Below are 17,526 nucleotides of genomic sequence, written 5' to 3'. Positions count from 1 at the left end.
CTTTTCAGCTTAGAGAAAAGACAGCTGAGAGTCGACTTCCGCCCAGTCCTGCAAGCGACAATGCTATCATAAATGGATTACTGCAATTCCTTACTTCTAGGCCTCCCCTACTCTACTATTAGACCCCTGCAAATGTTACAGAATGCTATGGCAAGAATCCTTACAAATACACGTAAAGCCGACCATATCACTCCTATTCTTAAGGAACTCCATTGGCTTCCCATCTCCTCCCGCATCAGATACAAAACCGTCACCATTATTCACAACTCCCTGCACAACCACAATAACTCCTGGCTTGAGGATGCGCTTCGATTCTGCTCCTCCAATCGTCCTACTAGAACCGCACTCTCAGGAACCCTCTACACCTCTTCCCTTAAATGTGCTCACCACACTTCCACCAGAGAAAGAGCCCTATCCATTGTAGGCCCCTCCCTCTGGAACACTATGCCACTTGAGCTCCGACAAGAACCATGCATTCGGAAATTCAAAACAGGGGTTAAAACATGGCCCTTTAAAATGGCCTACCCTGATGCTGATCCTACATAGTCCCCCTGCTCCCTCTACTCCTTCAGAGAAAGAGCCCTGTCGTTACCATACTTAAAGCCTTCCCCTTTATTCCTTTAATTGTACTCCAATTTGTCTCTCATATCTCTGCACCTCCTTATATACCACCTTTTATACCCCTTTATATACCCCTTTCCCCTGTCATTAAACCCTACCTTCCCAATAGCAACCCCTGCTAGACTATATATAGTTGCCTTTCTGAACGAATATTTTGTAATGTCATATATTACAATATATTACATATATTACACCCCAAACCAAATAATCCTGATACTTCACTTTCAATGCATATCCAGCATAGCTCTCTGCTTCAGCGGCAAGGGAGAAAGACCGAAACATCACGCATATCCAGCATAGCTCTCTGCTTCAACGGCAAGGGAGAAAGACCGAAACTTCACGCATATCCAACATAGCTCTCTGCTTCAACGGCAGGGGAGGAAGACCGATTCTTCACGCATATTCAGCATAACTCTCTGCTTCAACGGCAGGGGGAATGAAGAAAAGTGGATCTATATACAGACAACAACCAACAAGGACTGAATTACATAGTCTGGGTAAACAAATACGCATGGGTGTAGCTTGCTTATTGCGGCGGTTACTACCCCTAACTAATTAAGCTAGATATTTCACTTAGATGCAGTTCCAACACTGCTCTCTACATTAATGGTGGGGGTGGAAGGGAAATAGAACCAAAAGGTTACTAAGAGCCAAGAGAAACAGATAAGTATGAGAAAAAAAAAAGTGCGAAGCTTGCTGGGCAGACTGGATGGGCCGTTTGGTCTTCTTCTGCCGTCATTTCTATGTTTCTATATATAGTGTCTTCTGTATGTACTAGTTAAAGATAATGTATATTGTCGTATATAGTGCTTTTTGGAGTGTATGATTTATATATAGTGTATAAGGTTATCCACAATGTATATATAAGGTTATCCACAGTCCCTTTTTGAGTGTATAATTTGCAATGTTACATATTATGTTCTTTGGCTGTTTTCCCATCAGGTACTGTTCCTATTCTCCTCTTCCTTTTTTCCCTCTCTTCCCTCGCCCCTTCTCTCTTCCTAGCTGCACCCCTCCCCCCACTCTGGTTTTTTGTATTTTCCTCCTTCATTTATATTGTAAACTGGCATGATGTACCCACGAATGTCGGTATATAAAAGCTAATAAATAAATGTTAGAAATCTATAAAATTATAAGAGGATTAGAATGGGTAAATATGAATCTGTTATTTAGAGATAATACTAGGACTAGGGAGCACCTCATGAAGTTAGCGCGTAGCACATTTGATCAGAGAAAATTATTTTTCACTCAACACACAATCTCTGGAGTTCATTGCATTTAGCGTAGTTGAATTTAAAAAAAGGTTTAGACAAGTTCCTTGAGAAGTCTATAAACTATTAATCATGTTGACTTGGTGAATAGCCACTGCTTATTACTGGCATTAGAGCATGGGATCTATTTAATATTTGGGTACTTGCCAGGTTCTTGTATCCTAGATTGGCCACTGTTGGAAACAGGATGCTGGGCTTGATGGACTCTGACCCAGTATGGCAATTTCTTGTGTACATCCAGCTCTGCATTAAACACAGACAGACCAAGCTGTAGCTGTTGTCGCTGTGGACCCTTGAGCTGGAGCGAGAGGTGAAGACTGCCGAGGGATCCCCTCAGTATGACTCATCTCCAGGAGGTGGCATAGGCGAGAGGAGGACTCACAAGGACTGGTTCCGAGGAATCAAGCAGGACGGCCCTCCAAGGAGCAGATAGCCTATGAACGCGGAAGAGCCCCCGAGGAGCGGGTTCTTGGAGCGTTCACCCAGCGAGTTAAGAACTGGCCTACACAAAGAGACAGCGTGGAGTCCAGGCAGAAGGTCTGGGGCAGGCAGCGAAGAGGCGAAGCGAAGACGCAGGTCAGGATGGGCAGCAAACAGAGAGGTTAAGAGACAGGCCGAGGTCAGTACCAGAGAGACAGTCCAAAGGTACTACCTGGGGAGACTAACAGACGGTCACAGAACAGAAGAATGCTGAGGACAGGAACACTGAGACACTGGAGGCACGGAGACACTGCACCAAAGCACAGGAAGCACAGCCCAGGAGCAACAGAGGGAAGTCTTGCAAAGGCGAAGAAGAAAAGCAGCTATGGGGTTTAAATTACCCCTCTGTAGAGACGTCCTCATCCGGGGCCGGCTTGACTCTCCCACCGCGGCCCCTTTAAGAGGCGGGGCCTCCCGCACATGCGTATCAAGGGAGGTCCTGACGCAGGCCTGGAGAGAGACGCCGCTGTAGCCGTGCAGCCCGGCGCCCATGCAGGGAGGAGGCTGCCGCATCGAGGGAGCAGTCAAGGTGGGGGGCCTGGCCGATCACATCCTGTATCTCCAGCAGCAGTTGCTGAGCACAGTCCATTGCTAAAAGTGTCGTGGTGTCTTCCCACAAATGATGGGTGAATAGCAGTACAAAGAAAGGCCGGGAGTAAGGATGGAGGGGCAGCAGACATACAGTCAAGAGACTATATTTATTTTGGTATAATTTCTGAAGCACTATTTATTATTGGGGAGGAGGGGATATGAGTTATTTTATGAATTGCTTTATTTTAGCTTACTTATCTAAGAAGTGCAAGTTTTTAAATTCATCATTGTGCAGGGACATTTATGTAATTTTTCTATACTTATTTATTTTATTTATTTTTATTTATTTAAAAGGATTTATACACTGCAAAATTGGGCAGAGACCTGTCCGGCTAAGCAGTTTAGAAAATATAACATACATAGTTAAAAAAGTAAACAAAAATCATATACATCATTAAATTACACTTCTAAAAAACAAAAACATAAAATTACTCTTTAAGAACATTAAACATATGGCTATCCTTTGGAGATATTGTTGTCGAGGTTTTGTCAAAAAGAAAAGGAATTGATTAGGTGATATAAGCTGCTTAATGTAACTTTCTGATTTTGGTATATTTTATGTACATTGCCTTGAGCCTCTGTGGTTAGGCAATTAGCTAATTTGATAAAATAAATAAATAGATGGTGGGAGAGGGAGAGAGATGGTGACAAAAGCATGATGAGGAGGGAAGAGAAATGGAGATGCATATGGGAGAACACGAGTGGAGAGAGTGAAGAGGAAGAGAGAGAGAAGGAAAGCAAGGAGAAACCATGGACAAGAAGAGGAAAAGCTAAAATGGAGAAATGAAAGGAATAATGGAAAAAAAGAAGGAATGGATTGGAAACAACCAAGACTGGAACAATTTATTGCAAAAGGGAAAGAGGCAAACTAACCCCTAGATTCATCTAAATGCTATAATATCGCATGGATAATGCCCAGGGTAAAAAAAAAAAAAAGGGGTGTGTGTTTATGGTAGTTTTAGAATTACCGCACCATGTACTAACAGCGCTTCGCCTAGGTAGTGTATTGTGGGGTGCGGTAAACAGGTAATGGTGTAGAGAGAGACTCTTTATAAGGCCTTCACAGTTGTTAACTATTTATATAACTATAGGTGGGCCAGCTAATAGCTTGGGGTGAGGTTTTAGTGCTGGTTTAGGGGCCAGTTTTACATGCAGAGTGAGACGTGCAAACAGCACGGTACACCTCTGTGAAGATTTGACATCATTTGGAGTGAGGAACATCTCACAAAGTTGAGATTTCTACTGTGTTCTCTCACTCTAGCTTGATAGTACCCTGTTATAAAGTCCATCAAGCTAGGGTGAGAGAACACAGTAGAAATCTCAACTTTATGAGACTTTCCTCACTTCAAATGATGTCAGATCTTCAACGAGGTGTACTGTGCTGTTCTTACATCACATTCTGCATGTAAAACTGGCCCCTAAACCACCACCAACACCTCACCTCGAACTATTAGCTGGCCCCTCCTATAGTGATATAAATAGTTGAATGCTGTGCAGGCCTCCAGAGAGTCTCTCTCTGTCCCTCTCTCCCTCCCCAAGCCCAGAAATGTCCGAAATGCAATTTGCAATATTTATCACAAATTGTTTTTCAGGTGTATCGCACAGCTTAATGCCTAGAAAAAAGGTGTAGTTATTTCCGGTGTTAAAAACATGCAGTATTGCTCCTCATTTTCATTAATCCCGCCCAAACCCCTCCCCTTCCAAAAATTTGCATTCGTACCATGCAGTAACATAAATATCCCATGCGTTATGCCGTCGTCTGTTAACGCCATAACGCATTTTGATGAATGACCCTATAAGTTAATACAATTGACACAAAACAAAAGTAAACATTACCACAGTAAACGTTTCCTTTCAAAACAGTCCAAATGAGGAAAGCAGCCCATTGGCAGGCCAGGAATATGTATCTGCACACGTCAGGGAAGAACAGGAAACACTGCGAAAAATCCTTCTTTCTTGGGTGTATATTTTATATTGAATTCACATGAAGTTTTTATTAATACAATTTCTAGTTGGTGACCATAACATTAACTCATCTGGGAGGGTACTACTGCCATGTTATACAGTCTGCTTAGAAAAAGGTGGCAAGCACAGCACCTGGGATACAATAATGATCCATGGGTTTCCGAATTTCATGGAATTGTCCAATAATATTTTTAGCTGCCACAGTTTCATATTTGTCCATAGTGATGAGTTAGATTGTCCTCAAAGGAGGAAAGATGGCCGCTGATAAGAACTACAATTTTCAGGATGCCTAAGGCTAAAAGGTAGTGTTGCAGACTGACGGGAGAAGGCCTTGGGGTTGCAGTCCCATGTGAGGGTGGGCAGGGATTCTTAGCACACTAGTTAATGTGCAATAGGTGTGCTGACTCAGGGAGGTAGAGAGAGAGAGAGAGAGGAGTTTTAGTGAGTTTGTTTCCAGGCCTGGTGCTACCGGATGTGCAAACTATACAATTGCTTGGGGCGGCACACCCGGGAGGGTGGCAGCTGTGGTGGAAGGAGCCTACCAAACGGAGCAGCTAAAGGCCCTTGCGGCTGCTGGTGGACTCCATCCTACCGGCAGCGGAAAAGAGGAGAGGCCCATGTGGCCGCTGGTAGACCCCATCCCACTGGCAGCAGAAGAATGGAAAGACCCGCACCATATGCCACCTGAAGATGAGAGCTGCATCAAGAGATGAACATATAGGAAGTGCTAACCTCCTGAGTATTAAATACCGTAGGGGCCAGCTGGCATGAGGAGTGCAGAAAGGAATTCTACCGTCTACAATGCATGCTGTTCTCCGGGTTGCAGCAGTAGTGGGGGGGGGGGAAGAGAGGTCCGTGAACCCTGCCTGCCTTGAATGAGTGTGAGTTGTGAATGAGAGCCTGGGTGTGCATGTGTGACTGGGAGCCTGCCTGGGAGAGATGTTTGTGTATGATTGAATGGGCATCTGCCTGAGAGGGATATGTGTGGGGAGGGGGGGGGATATGAGTGTACGTGAATGGGTGCCTGCCTGGGGGGGATGTGTGTGTGCGTGAATGGGTGCCCGCCTGGGGGAGGCGGGGGGTAAAAGATTTGTGCCGCCTCCACTAATTCATGACAAGCTCTGGGTGACTGGAAATCAAAAGTTTTCAGGTATGGGAAGCAGTTTACTTTTCCTGTCTTGTTTTAATTATTGGATGTTTGTGTCTGCTATTTTTGAAATATTTTATTGCTGTTTAGAAATTTTTAAAATGTATAATAATAGTTCTTAATTACTGGATGTTATTCTGTTTGCCATCTGTTTGGCAAGATTCTTTTTATCAGTATGGTTTATGATCAATTTGTATTTCTTGATTTTGTTTTGATGATTTATGAGGACTGAAGTTCTGTTTTTCCATTTCTTCATTGCATATAGAGTCTAGCTTGTTGCAGTTTCCAGTTCAGTTTCTGTCTGCACATCTATTTGTGTTTTATGGTCTCACATGTGCAAGGGAGGTGAGGAATTCTGCTAGCATGTACTTTCTAAGTAGGAACTTAGAGCAGACTGGATGTGTTTTAGGGCCTGGGGTAATATTTGTCTTTTCATAGATTAGTTTGTTCCTGGTTGAGTGCTTGCAGTTGGTAATATTTTGGTATGAGAATTTTACTAAATTGCTGTCATTCAGTTCACTCAAGGCTGTCCAAGGGCCAAACCTACACCTAACATGGATTACAATAGGCCTAATATCATATGGGTTCGAACTGTCAGGGTTTTGTTTTGTTTTTCTTCAGGGTTTTCTGTGTGGCACCACAGCTGTGCATGTTTTTCTATACAACAAACTGGTGCTGGTTACAGGGCCTAGCTGTCACCAATTTTATGTGGGGCAGGAACACCTGGAGATCATTCCTGCACAATTTAGAAATTTTAGACCTGTGGATGAGGTAAAATAGATTTAGGGGGTGAGTCAGTTTTGACAGTTTGGATTACTAGAGAGAGCGGGGGTTTTCTCGGGGTCATAAAGTGGCCTGGGGACAGAGCGTGAGACAGTTTCTATAGTGTGTTGGTTATTGGGGAAAATAAAAATTTTGTGTTAAAAAAAAAAAAAAAAACCCCAAAATATATGGGGGGGGGGGGGGGGGTACAGCACTGCAATTTTTCACATAGGGCAGCAAAAATGCTAGCAGTGGTCCTGTTTGTTTCTCTTTGGATTGAATGCTGGAAACGTCTTGGATACAGAAAACCAGGAAAAAGGACTTCAAACTGTCAAGCCGATGCAATATCATGTGCTGAGTCTAGCGCACAGGCTAACTAGTCACGTCCCTAAACCCCTTATGCAATAAGGGGGTTAGCGCCCAAAACACGTGCAGCTAGTAGTACTCATATCTAAATTCATGTTGATGAGGCTATCGGCTATTATCCACTTGTGTAAAATTATTAACGCCTGCCTTGGAGCAGGCATTAAGTCTTGAGGAGCCCCTAAAGTTAACAGAAAAGCAGAAAATACTGCTTTTCTTTAGTTCCTCTGACTTAATATGGCAATATTAAGTCAGAGGAACCGAAAAAAGAAACAAGGTGGTGAACACAATCTGTAAAGGGGACAAAAATTACAAAAGTTAGGAGTAAGGGGGAGGGAAAAAAAAAGTCTTGCCAGCAGTCAGGTTAAGAAAACTGATGTTCAATTACTCGCGCCCATCCACCTCTCCTGAGTGCATGATACAATAGGCAAATGAATCGCTGTGTTAAAAAGGGGGCGCTAGGGGAAATTGTGTCCTTAGCGTCTCCCCAGCATCGGGCGCTCAGGAGAAGTGGCTGTGCATGGGTTAGGAAAATGAGCGTCCAGTTTGGATGCACAGTTTTACCGTGACCGTATTGCATCGGCCTGTGTGAGTTTTTCACTCTGAATCGAATATTGGGAACTGTGCTCTTACAAAGCTAAGAGGAAGCATTATCGATTTCCCTTAAGGCATAAGGGGGGGATGTTTGAGTATTAGGAGTGCTGGGGTGGGGGAAGGGAGGTGTTGCTCAGAATACTTCTTTTAGTGGCTTCAGCAGGGAATTATCTGGCAGAGCAGGAGACGGAACACGGGAATGGAGCTTGTCAGAGTTTGGAAGGCAGCAGTGGAAGCGTGATGCCAATTTCAGAAAGGTGGAATCATGGTGGGGAGCTGAAGCTGAAAGGGAGACAGAAACCAGATGGAGGAGATACAAACCACCTGGCCAGGCTGGAACAAGAAGGTATAAGGTAAGAGTGCCTAAGCCTTCTAAGTTGAGGATACTGGGGGATGTAAATCTTTGTAAGACCAGAGACTGGTGGTGGTACCTTTATTATAAGAAGCTAGTGGACAGACCAAGAAGATGCAGCCCTCTTCTAAGGTACTGAACAAGAAGGTAGGAGGTAAGAGCATCTAGGCTGCCTCCTTTAAGGATACCAAGGAAGGCAAATTGCTGAGTGGCTAAAGATGGATGTTAGGGGCCTTGGTCTAAAAGGAAAAAAAAAAAATAGAATCGCATTTGAGTGCCATTTTCTAATTTGTCGAGAACAGAGGGAAGATGGATTCAGAGTAATTCTTGCTTGGCTTTCCAAAGAGTAACAGCAACAACACCAACGGAATCAACAGATTCTGAGACACATAGCGACTCAGCAGCAACACGTGGAGGCTCAGATTCAGTTGACCAAACAGCTACTCCAACAGTCCATCACCCTTTGGCCAAGAGGTAAGTAACTGATGGTGGTGCACAAGGAAGCAAGGGGGATGATGGGACACCCAAAAATTGAAACAAAACTGTTAAAGATGAGCGCAGAAGATTTTGTGACTTTCAAAAGGGGTGGCAGAGGTGAAGACCTGGCCAGTATCACATTAGGTGAGAAGATTGGTTCCTTATTTGATGGGGGAAGCTCAAGCGGCCTATAGAGCATTATACAATGACCAGGCACATAATTATAGAGTAGTAAAAGAGGCTATTCTGGACAGACTGGATTTATCACCCGAATATTATAGGAGAAGGTTCAGGGCTTTAGAATTTTCTCTTTTTGTCCATCCAAAGGTAATGGCAGAGCAGTTGAAGGACGCTTGTTGGAAGTGAATAAAGCCAGAGGCAAAGTCAAGTTGGGGGGGGGGTAGCGGAGTCGTGGTGATAGAAAAGTGAATAATTATAACATCCCCACAGATGAGGGACTGGATCGTGAGGCAGGTGGCTAATACATTAGCAGAGATGGTGACATTAGCCAAGAGGTTTATGGATACTGAACAAACGTCAGGGGAAGGGGATGGATTGGCTGCAGGATGAGATGGGGAAGGGGGTATATACATTTTAGAGTTGATGTTATGTGGGGGTTCCTCAAAGAAAGGAGACGGTACAAGGGGAAAAAGTCAACTGAAAGTCATTAAAATAGTGAAAGCAGGAACCTTTCAGGTTCAAAAAGGGCACATGTGTGCCTATGGGGGGGGGGGAACGATCATTTTCAAAGGGACAACCCCCACATGGATTGTAGTTTGGGGAAAACAATATGGGGTGAGGTTTATGGAGGAGAAAAAAGGGTTAATACAAGGCCCTAAAGTGGCAGTAGAGGTGGGGAAATTTAAAATAAAAGCTATTGTGGATTTGGATAGTAGCCAGACCCTGATTAAACAGCCCTTGCTGGGGGGGGGGGGGGGGGTGCAAAATAGGAGGGACATGATATGCTTGAAGTGTGTACATGGGGAAATTAAGAACTACATGAGTGTATGGGTGTGATTTAAAAGTGAATGGAAAGGAAAGATGGATAAGGGTTGAGGTGGTAGAGAATCTGTCATATCCAATGTGGTTGGATAGAGATTAGCCAGATTTGAGGGGGTTTTGGAAAGAGCAGGAGACAGTCTTTACTAGGGTGCCAAGGATGGGAAAGGAAAACAAAGGACAGGAACTGGGGGAAATCTTCCCCTTTGAAGGAAAGGTGTTGCGCCTGGAGGTGGATCCTTGTCCTGAGGCAGTGAGGAGTGGCTCCCTGGTCGGGCCCAGGAAGCACTGCCACCAGGGGGCGGAGCACAGGAGGAGACAGAAGCTAGCTGGAGCTTCACCACTGGAAGCCCAAGGTCCCCCCGGGTGGAGCCCTTGGGGACCCAGGCCGCTTGGACTTAGGTGGGCTTCACAGGGTCTCCCGGAAAAGAAGTGGAGAGGTGTGCCCACCAAGATCAAGGGTGCGCGGTCGATGTTGAGACTGGAGGCCTGGGGAATCAAGGAAGGCCAGAACAGTGTCTGCGATGACAAGGCTAGGAGCAGGGCCAGGCTCAAGGAAGCGTGGTCAGTGGTAGCGAAGGTAAAGTTCCAAAGGTCAGTCTGAGAGTAGTTAGCCAAAGCAGAGGTCAAGTTCCAAAGGTCAGTCTGAGAGTAGTCAGCCAAAGCAGGGGTCAGGTTCCAGAGGTCAGATGTGGTCAAGGAACAGACAGAGGTCAGTATCCGGGCAGCGATCAGCATAGTCAAGGAACAGGCAGAGGTCAGTATCTGGGCAGTGATCAGCGTAGTCAAGGAACAGGCAGAGGTCAGTACCAGAGAGTCAGTCCAAGAGGTACTAACTGAGGGGATGCTGGAACAGATGGACACTGGAACAAGCGATGAGACACTGAGGCAGACTAGTGTACACACATTGTGTCGACCCGATTGCCAAGGCAAGGAAGTGCAGGCAGGAACTTCCTGATATACTGTGCTCAATCAGGGCGCGCCGCAGAGCCTAGTCCCGCCCCTGGCCCTTTAAGAGGCTGGGTGTTCCGTGTGCCTAGGGGCGGGGCCAATGCCACGGAGGACGCCGAGCTCCGACGTGAGGCCCGGTACGTTGAGGAAGGCCCGGCAACCGCTGCCGCGGAACGTCGAGGCCTTGAGGAGCTAGCTGCAACCGCGGGAGAGGCCAACTTGGGACCTGCGAGGAGTTGGGAAGGTGAGCAGGCCCGTGCGCGAGCTGAGCACAGATGGGACGCGCAACAAAAGGAAGTGGTTGGAGTCTCAGGGAAGTCTCAAATCCAGAAGTCAAAAGAAATGGAGGGTGAGGAGCAAGAGGGTGCAGAAGTAGGAAGAGTTTCTGTTGAAGTTTCCCCATTTTGAAGTAAATTTTCAAAGGGCTACGTGATAAAGTTCGGAGTTTACACTCATGGCCGGGTCTTACGCACACTGCGTGCATTTTCAACGGGCCTGGCCGTGCACATAAACCCCGGTATGCACTGATGTGCCAAGCCTCTCAGAAGGGGCGAGGGGTCTAGGAGAGGGGTGGAGGGCGGGCCAGGACAGCCCCATTAGCAGTGTAAAAAACAACAAAAATTATTATGGCTAGAAAAGGGTTAGGGGTCGGGGAGGAGAAGAGAGGGGAAAGAGCAGGAAGGTTAGGTAGGGATATAGGGAACTGGGGAAACCCTACTTGTGTCACAGCATGTTGACGTTTAAAATTTCCCCTCCCCCCCCCCCCCCGCACATGGATGATGCCACCCGCTCGCACATGCACACGCGGATATCGTATTTTATGATGCACGTGTTATAAAATAGCCGCGTCCATTTATTTAAAAATCTACCCCTTAGGTAAAGAACAACAAAAGGATCCATTATTGAGAGTTATTTACAAAATCGATGTTAAGGGACAGAATCAAAATGAATAGAAATCAGAAGTTGGTACCCTCTTACTTCTGACATGGGCTGATCTGTTGTATAGAACAGGGGTGGATGAAAGGAGAGGAGAAATCGTCCTTTAAGGTTTTCATAAAGAAGAATTAAACACCTCAAACAATAACCTATTAGCTGGATGTCTAGAGGTTTCTAATACTCTAGATCTCCTGTTATGGCAATCGTTTTGGTCTGGGGTTTACAGACAGGTGAAACAATTCCGTGCTGTTTTTCCAGAGTGTCAAATGGTTGTGGAAAGGGAGTGCTACAGGCCCCCCTGATCCCTTTACCACTAGTTGGAACCCCCAGAGGGTGTATAGCCCTAGACATGGTGGATTACCTAGACTGGACTTAGAAAACCAGAAGAAAGGATTACAATCTGTGAGATTGTTTCACTCTGAATTTAATGTTGGGAACCATGTGGCCTTACAAAGCTAAGAGGAAGAATTATAGGCATGAAAGGGTGGGGGATATTTGAGTACTAAGAAGTACTGGAAAAAAATATATCCTTAATCCTACCCCGCTTCCATTCAAATCTCCTTATGTTGTTACAGAAATATAACCTATGTGATAATGTCCCTAGTACCTTTCTGAATGTTGAAGTCAGAGATTTTTACCAGGCTCCAGACTGCCCTATGAGTAATAAAATGTTTGAGCAAGGTATGTGGACTTCAAAACTGTAAGGACTTGGCTTCAAAAAAAAGAGTCCATTCTGCTGGTTCTATCCAGGCCTCTGCCCGTACTTTTTCTAGCCCTCAGCAACTCCCAGTTAAGCATATTCTGCAGACACTGATAAAACTCCAAAACCACTTTAGAGGGTGGCAGCATTTTATCACATGCTCATTCTTCATTACCATGGAATTTACCAAGCTGAGTTCAATTTACCATCAGGCCGATACAGTAAAGTTCGCGGGAGAGCACAGGCTAGTGTCCTGTGTGCACGATACAGTAAAACAAAATATCTAAATTAGGGCCTGCGGTAAAAAGAGGCGCTAGGGACACTAGCGAGTCCCTAGCACCTCTTTTTGAACAGGAGCGGTGGCTGTCAGCGGGTTTGACAGCCGACGCTCAATTTTGCCGGCGATGGTTCTCGAGCCCGCTGACAGCCACAGGTTCGGAAACCAGACGCCGGCAAAATTGAGTGTCCGGTTTTCAACCCGCGAGCCGCAGGCTGATTTTACATTTTTTTTTTATTTTTAACTTTTTTTTAACTTTTGGGACCTCCAACAATATCGCCATGATATTAAGTCGGAGGGTACACAGAAAAGCAGTGTAGAAATTAACGCCGGCAGAAATTAACGCCTACCCAAAGGTAGGCGCTAATTTCTTAAAGTAAAATGCGTGGCTTGGCTGCACATTTTACTTACTGTATTGCGCGGGAATGACTAATAGGGCCATCAACATGCATTTGCATGTTGCAGGCGTTATTAGTCTCGGGGGGGGGGGCGGGGGTTTGGACGCGCGTTTTCGACACGCTATTACCCCTTACTGAATAAGGGGTAAAGCTAGCGCGTCAAACGCGCGTCCAAATGCTGGTTAACAGTGCGCTCTACCGGAGCGCACTGTTGGCTAGGTAAATGTAGCTATACATTTGAAGGTGTAGTGTGCCAGGTGAGTTGGCTTGTTGAGGAAGGCAATGTGCTGGGCCTCCGCCTCCTTCCAAGGTCAAGGAGCCTCTACCTCCATCCAGCCCTTTCCCAGTATCAGAGAAGTGAGAGGATCCAAGAGTGACCTGCCTTGCTCCTGTCCCATTGCTTTGTAGTAGGCCCTGCACATGCATGCAGCGGGTCAAACAATGAAATGGCAAAGCTGTCATTCAGGCAAGGACCAATGAAGCAGCAGAGGCAAGCAGCCTTCTTTCTTCCTCCTCCTCCTGCTGCTTCCCTGTCCTGGGATGTGGGATGGAGGTGCAGGGATCGCCTTGTCTCACGTGTGAAAGGAGCATTCACTCAAGGAAATCAGAAAACTCCTGGAGGGTGGAGCAGAAAGTCATCCTCTCTATTCATGCTAGATCCCTTGTAGCAAAGCTTACTAGGGACATATCTCTGGGACAATTAGTATGGGCTGCAGGCGACTGCACAGATCATAGCTGCGTTAAAGTGGCCATGTTTGATTTAATATGGTCATTGTAATATTGCCTTGATCTATATCGCATTAGCATGGTGGATACTACGATGTACTGTGGTTTAAAATCATCAAGCAAACAGTTATTTACCAATTTTTAATGGCTTTATTAGAAAGACCTCCATCATATGTATGGAAAAAAAATTCATAGTACATATGGCTTCTCAGTTTTTTACCCATAGACACAGAATGGAAGAAAAGGCTTAGTGAATCAGGTCCTGTATGTGGGACTGATTTTTACTGTTTGCTTATTCCATGAATGTCCATCTCTGGTCCTCAAGAGTCTCAAATGGGCCTGGTTTTCAGGCTATCCACAATGAATATGCATGAGATATATTTGCAAATAATTGATGTGCATGAAAATTTCTCTCGTACATATTCATTCTGGAGATCATGAAAACCAGGGCTGTTTATGGCTCTTGAGGACTGGAATTGGCTACACCTGCATTATGGAAACACCTCCCTTTACTCATAATTCAGTAAGAAAAAAAACTTTTATCCTATTGGCAACCCATTATGTTAAATCTATTTACATACTATAAATTATAGGACACTACACATTGTGAAGTGCATTGCTACCTTTTAAAAATATTCCTGTGCAAGATATTGCATATGAAAAAAAAAAAACATTCTCTGAAGTCTGCCCTTGCCCAACACTTCCAAAACAATCAATCACTGTTTGAAGCGAGCTGGCATCCACTAGTGTGTAATACCAGCATTTTTCATCAGGAAGCAGAGCAGTTATGCAATTCAATATGTGGGCAAAGCTGCACTTTATACCACATGCCTCAGTTCAAGCCCATGGCTTATAAGCTATGTTTACATTACATGTAGGATGTTTGTAGTACATGGTGCCCAGCGAAACGGCGTTATTGCTGTTCTTTTCTTCAAGAAGAACTGGTAAGCGCTATACATGAAGTCCAGTAATACTGCAACTTATTCCAGTTATATAGGAGTTGGTGCATATGGAAGCAATGCGGAATCTTCCTGGACCGATCCAATATAGGCCGTGAAACTGTTAGCCTGGGTTCCCCCATTGTTGCATTCAGGAACAAAGCTAAAATCGGGGTGAAATACACAAATTAAGCCAACTGTCAACTACGCTGGCAGTTAATTCAATCTTTTCTTCAATGTACGGTATTTAGTCAAAATAATCTTTACACACAGCAGTAGTACAACTGAAACAGGGAACAAAAGTTTCAGAACAAAAGCATTTGCTCTCACTAAAAGGAACACAGGAAAATAACAGGAAGAAAAAAGAGACAATAAATTACCATTATCTTGCTCACATTGGCTGGCCTTACATTCAAGAAAATCTTACCTCTTGGAGTGTTTAAATGTTTCATATATGGTCTTTTATGCTTTACTTGGCAACATTACATTAAAGTTCATTCAAGTTGTAAAAAACAACTTCACAAAGATATTTTCAAGGAAGACATTTATTTTATCTGATTGCAGAGTATGTGATGCTTTATTTTCCATATGTTTAGATGAGTGGACCTAGCCTCTGCCCTTTGAAAAAGATACATTACTTGGCCAACAACACTGTCTTATTAATATTCACAATGGTGGCTATTTGCTATTGGCTAGTGTGACTAATTGGCGCCATCTTTTCTGGACAGTTTGATGCAGTTCAAGGTTTATCTGTTGCATGCATGGCTATGTAATTCTGACTTCTCAGCTGACTTTCCTAAGAAATACAAAACTACACATCCATGCATGTAAGAGGATAAAACCAGGACTGAATCGACCTGTCATGCAAAAAACATTTAAGCCAGTTGGCAACCCCATCCGTCCCTCCAGGAGGTTAGGGTTTCAGAAAATGAACAGTGTTCATAAAGCAAACTTTTCCTGTCATAAGAAATATTCAGCTGCTATTCAGTGCATTTTGAAACTTTTTAAAAGATAGCTGTAATGGCCTGAAAAAAAATATTCAGGATATACAGGGAGCAGAGCCCAATGCTACTCTTGAGGAGTGGTTGAGAGCTTGGCACTTGGGATTCGATGCCAAGAAGTGCGGGGTCATGCATTTGGGATGCAGAAATCCAAAGGAGCTGTAATATGATGGGGGCAAATGACTGAGAGACCTTAGGGTGATAGTATCCGATGAGCTCAAGGCAGCAAAGCAACGAGACACGTCAATGGCTAAGGCCAGATGGTTGCTGGCCTGCACAGAGAGAGGCATAACCAGAAGAAAAAAGAATGTGATAATGCCCCTGTACAGGTCCTTGATGTGGTTCAGTTCTAGAGACCCCATCTCAATGTAATGGCCCCTCCAGGTGCATTACCATTTAGCCCTGGGTGAACTCTTACTTAGCTCAGAGAGGAACAGTACAGGTTAGTGAATAGGGGAGGCACCATTCTGTGCAGCTCCTCCCTTTTGAGGGTGCTGGAAAGGCCCATCCCCTTTAGGAGATTTTCTAAGCAGCTCTCTTCTGGGAGCTCAGAGGGCAGTGTGAGTTATTTTTTGGAGGTTTAGGAGGTGTGTTGGAGCTCTTTCTAAGTTTGGATTTTTGGGCCTGCTATGAGGACTCCAGCAACACCAGTTAGGAGTATATGAGTTAGGTCATGGATATGCCCTGCTTATCCACTCCTTGGTGAGTAGGGTTTGTATCCCGAGATATTTTGGACTTTTGAAAGACTTTAATTTGTAGGAAGCCTGGAGAAACCCTGGGTTCCAGTTGGATTCAGGGCACAGGGAACTCTGAGTTGGGGGCTGCCCCTCTACACTCTCCATGAAGAAAGAAGAAGATGGTGACCCAGTGCCAGGATGTTCCACGGATTGGTTTTTTTTTTTTACTTCAGTTTTGTGAAAGAATTAATTGTTTTAAGAAGGTCTGGGAGGAAGTGTTTGGCTGCCCCTCTTCCTTACCCATCAGTAGGAACAACTGAAGCTGCTTGATCCAGAGTGGATCCCTCCCACCCGGGATTCGTCTGAGATATAGAAAGCACTGAAGATCAACTTGAGACTATTGAGGACACCTATCAGGAGTCTTCACCCTGAGGAGAGAGAGGTTCTGGGACTCTTATGTAGAGCGACAGTAATTTTACCTTTTTACTACTTTTTGAAGGGGTTTTCCTGCCCAACTAAAGAATACCCTGCCAACCTGGGAACTCCAGTTAGCCACCTGGAGGGTGCACAGATAGAAAGGAAGAACTGTAATAAAAGAAAAAAAAAAGGACTTTTGTGGTGCTGAGGACTAAGTTTTGTGCCATATCTTATCTGAACTTTCTATCAGTAAAGGCTTTAATTTTGGACACTAAACCAGTAGCTCCATTGTGATATTTGGCACTTACAGCACACACAATGAGGAAAAGTACCCCTCTCCAGGGACAAGAGTATAATAAAAAGATCACCACCTCTAGCATTCTAGGCCTTGAAAAGAAAACCTTACCCTCCTCCCAGGGCTGGCACAATCCATTGTGCATAGCTTGCACTTACTTGCACAGGGAGCTGGCCTGGGAGGCACAGGGGCCACGGGGCAGGCAACCAAAATAAAAAGAATGCCGCCGCCGCCACCGGACTGCAATCCAAGGTGCCACTGAGATGAGAAAGAGGCCGCCGCCCACAAACCTGAAGAAGCCAATGCCACGAAGCTGTCCAGTGGTTCCGGGGCTGCCCGGCAGTTCCCAACCTGCCACACAGCTGAGATGTGGGGGAGCTGCAGGGCTGCCCGGCAGTTTCCAACCCACCGCATGGCCGAGATCAGAGAGATGCGTGGCCACCTGGCGGTTCTCAAACAACTGCATGGCCAGAAGAAAAAAGGCCACGAGGCAGTTCTCAACTGCCCTTAGGCGGAACTGAAGAAGAGGAGGACCCCGGGCAGCCGAGAGAGACCTTGGTGTGAGTGTCTGAATGTGCATATGTGTGT

The 17,526-nt window shown here is 45.1% G+C and overlaps 1 protein-coding gene across 3 annotated transcripts in view; it reads right to left on the bottom strand.

The window, feature by feature from the left end:
- Positions 1-13,745: 13,745 nt before the first annotated feature.
- Positions 13,746-17,526, bottom strand: part of GPR137B (G protein-coupled receptor 137B) — a 101,775-nt gene continuing 97,994 nt past the window's right edge. For 2 of the 3 annotated variants that reach the window (XM_029594104.1, XM_029594105.1), the window contains exon 7: positions 13,746-14,711. In XM_029594104.1, coding sequence (XP_029449964.1) covers positions 14,542-14,711 — 170 coding nt within the window. In that variant the 3' untranslated portion in view covers positions 13,746-14,541. The remainder of the gene's footprint in view (positions 14,712-17,526) is intronic. The other variant, XM_029594107.1, reaches the window with a different exon arrangement.

Source organism: Rhinatrema bivittatum, chromosome 3 (genome assembly GCF_901001135.1).
Source record: "Rhinatrema bivittatum chromosome 3, aRhiBiv1.1, whole genome shotgun sequence".
In the NCBI taxonomy this organism is placed as follows: domain Eukaryota; kingdom Metazoa; phylum Chordata; class Amphibia; order Gymnophiona; family Rhinatrematidae; genus Rhinatrema; species Rhinatrema bivittatum.
The sequence above is the reverse complement of the archived record's forward strand: the minus strand, read 5'-3'. Positions and strand labels throughout refer to the sequence as shown.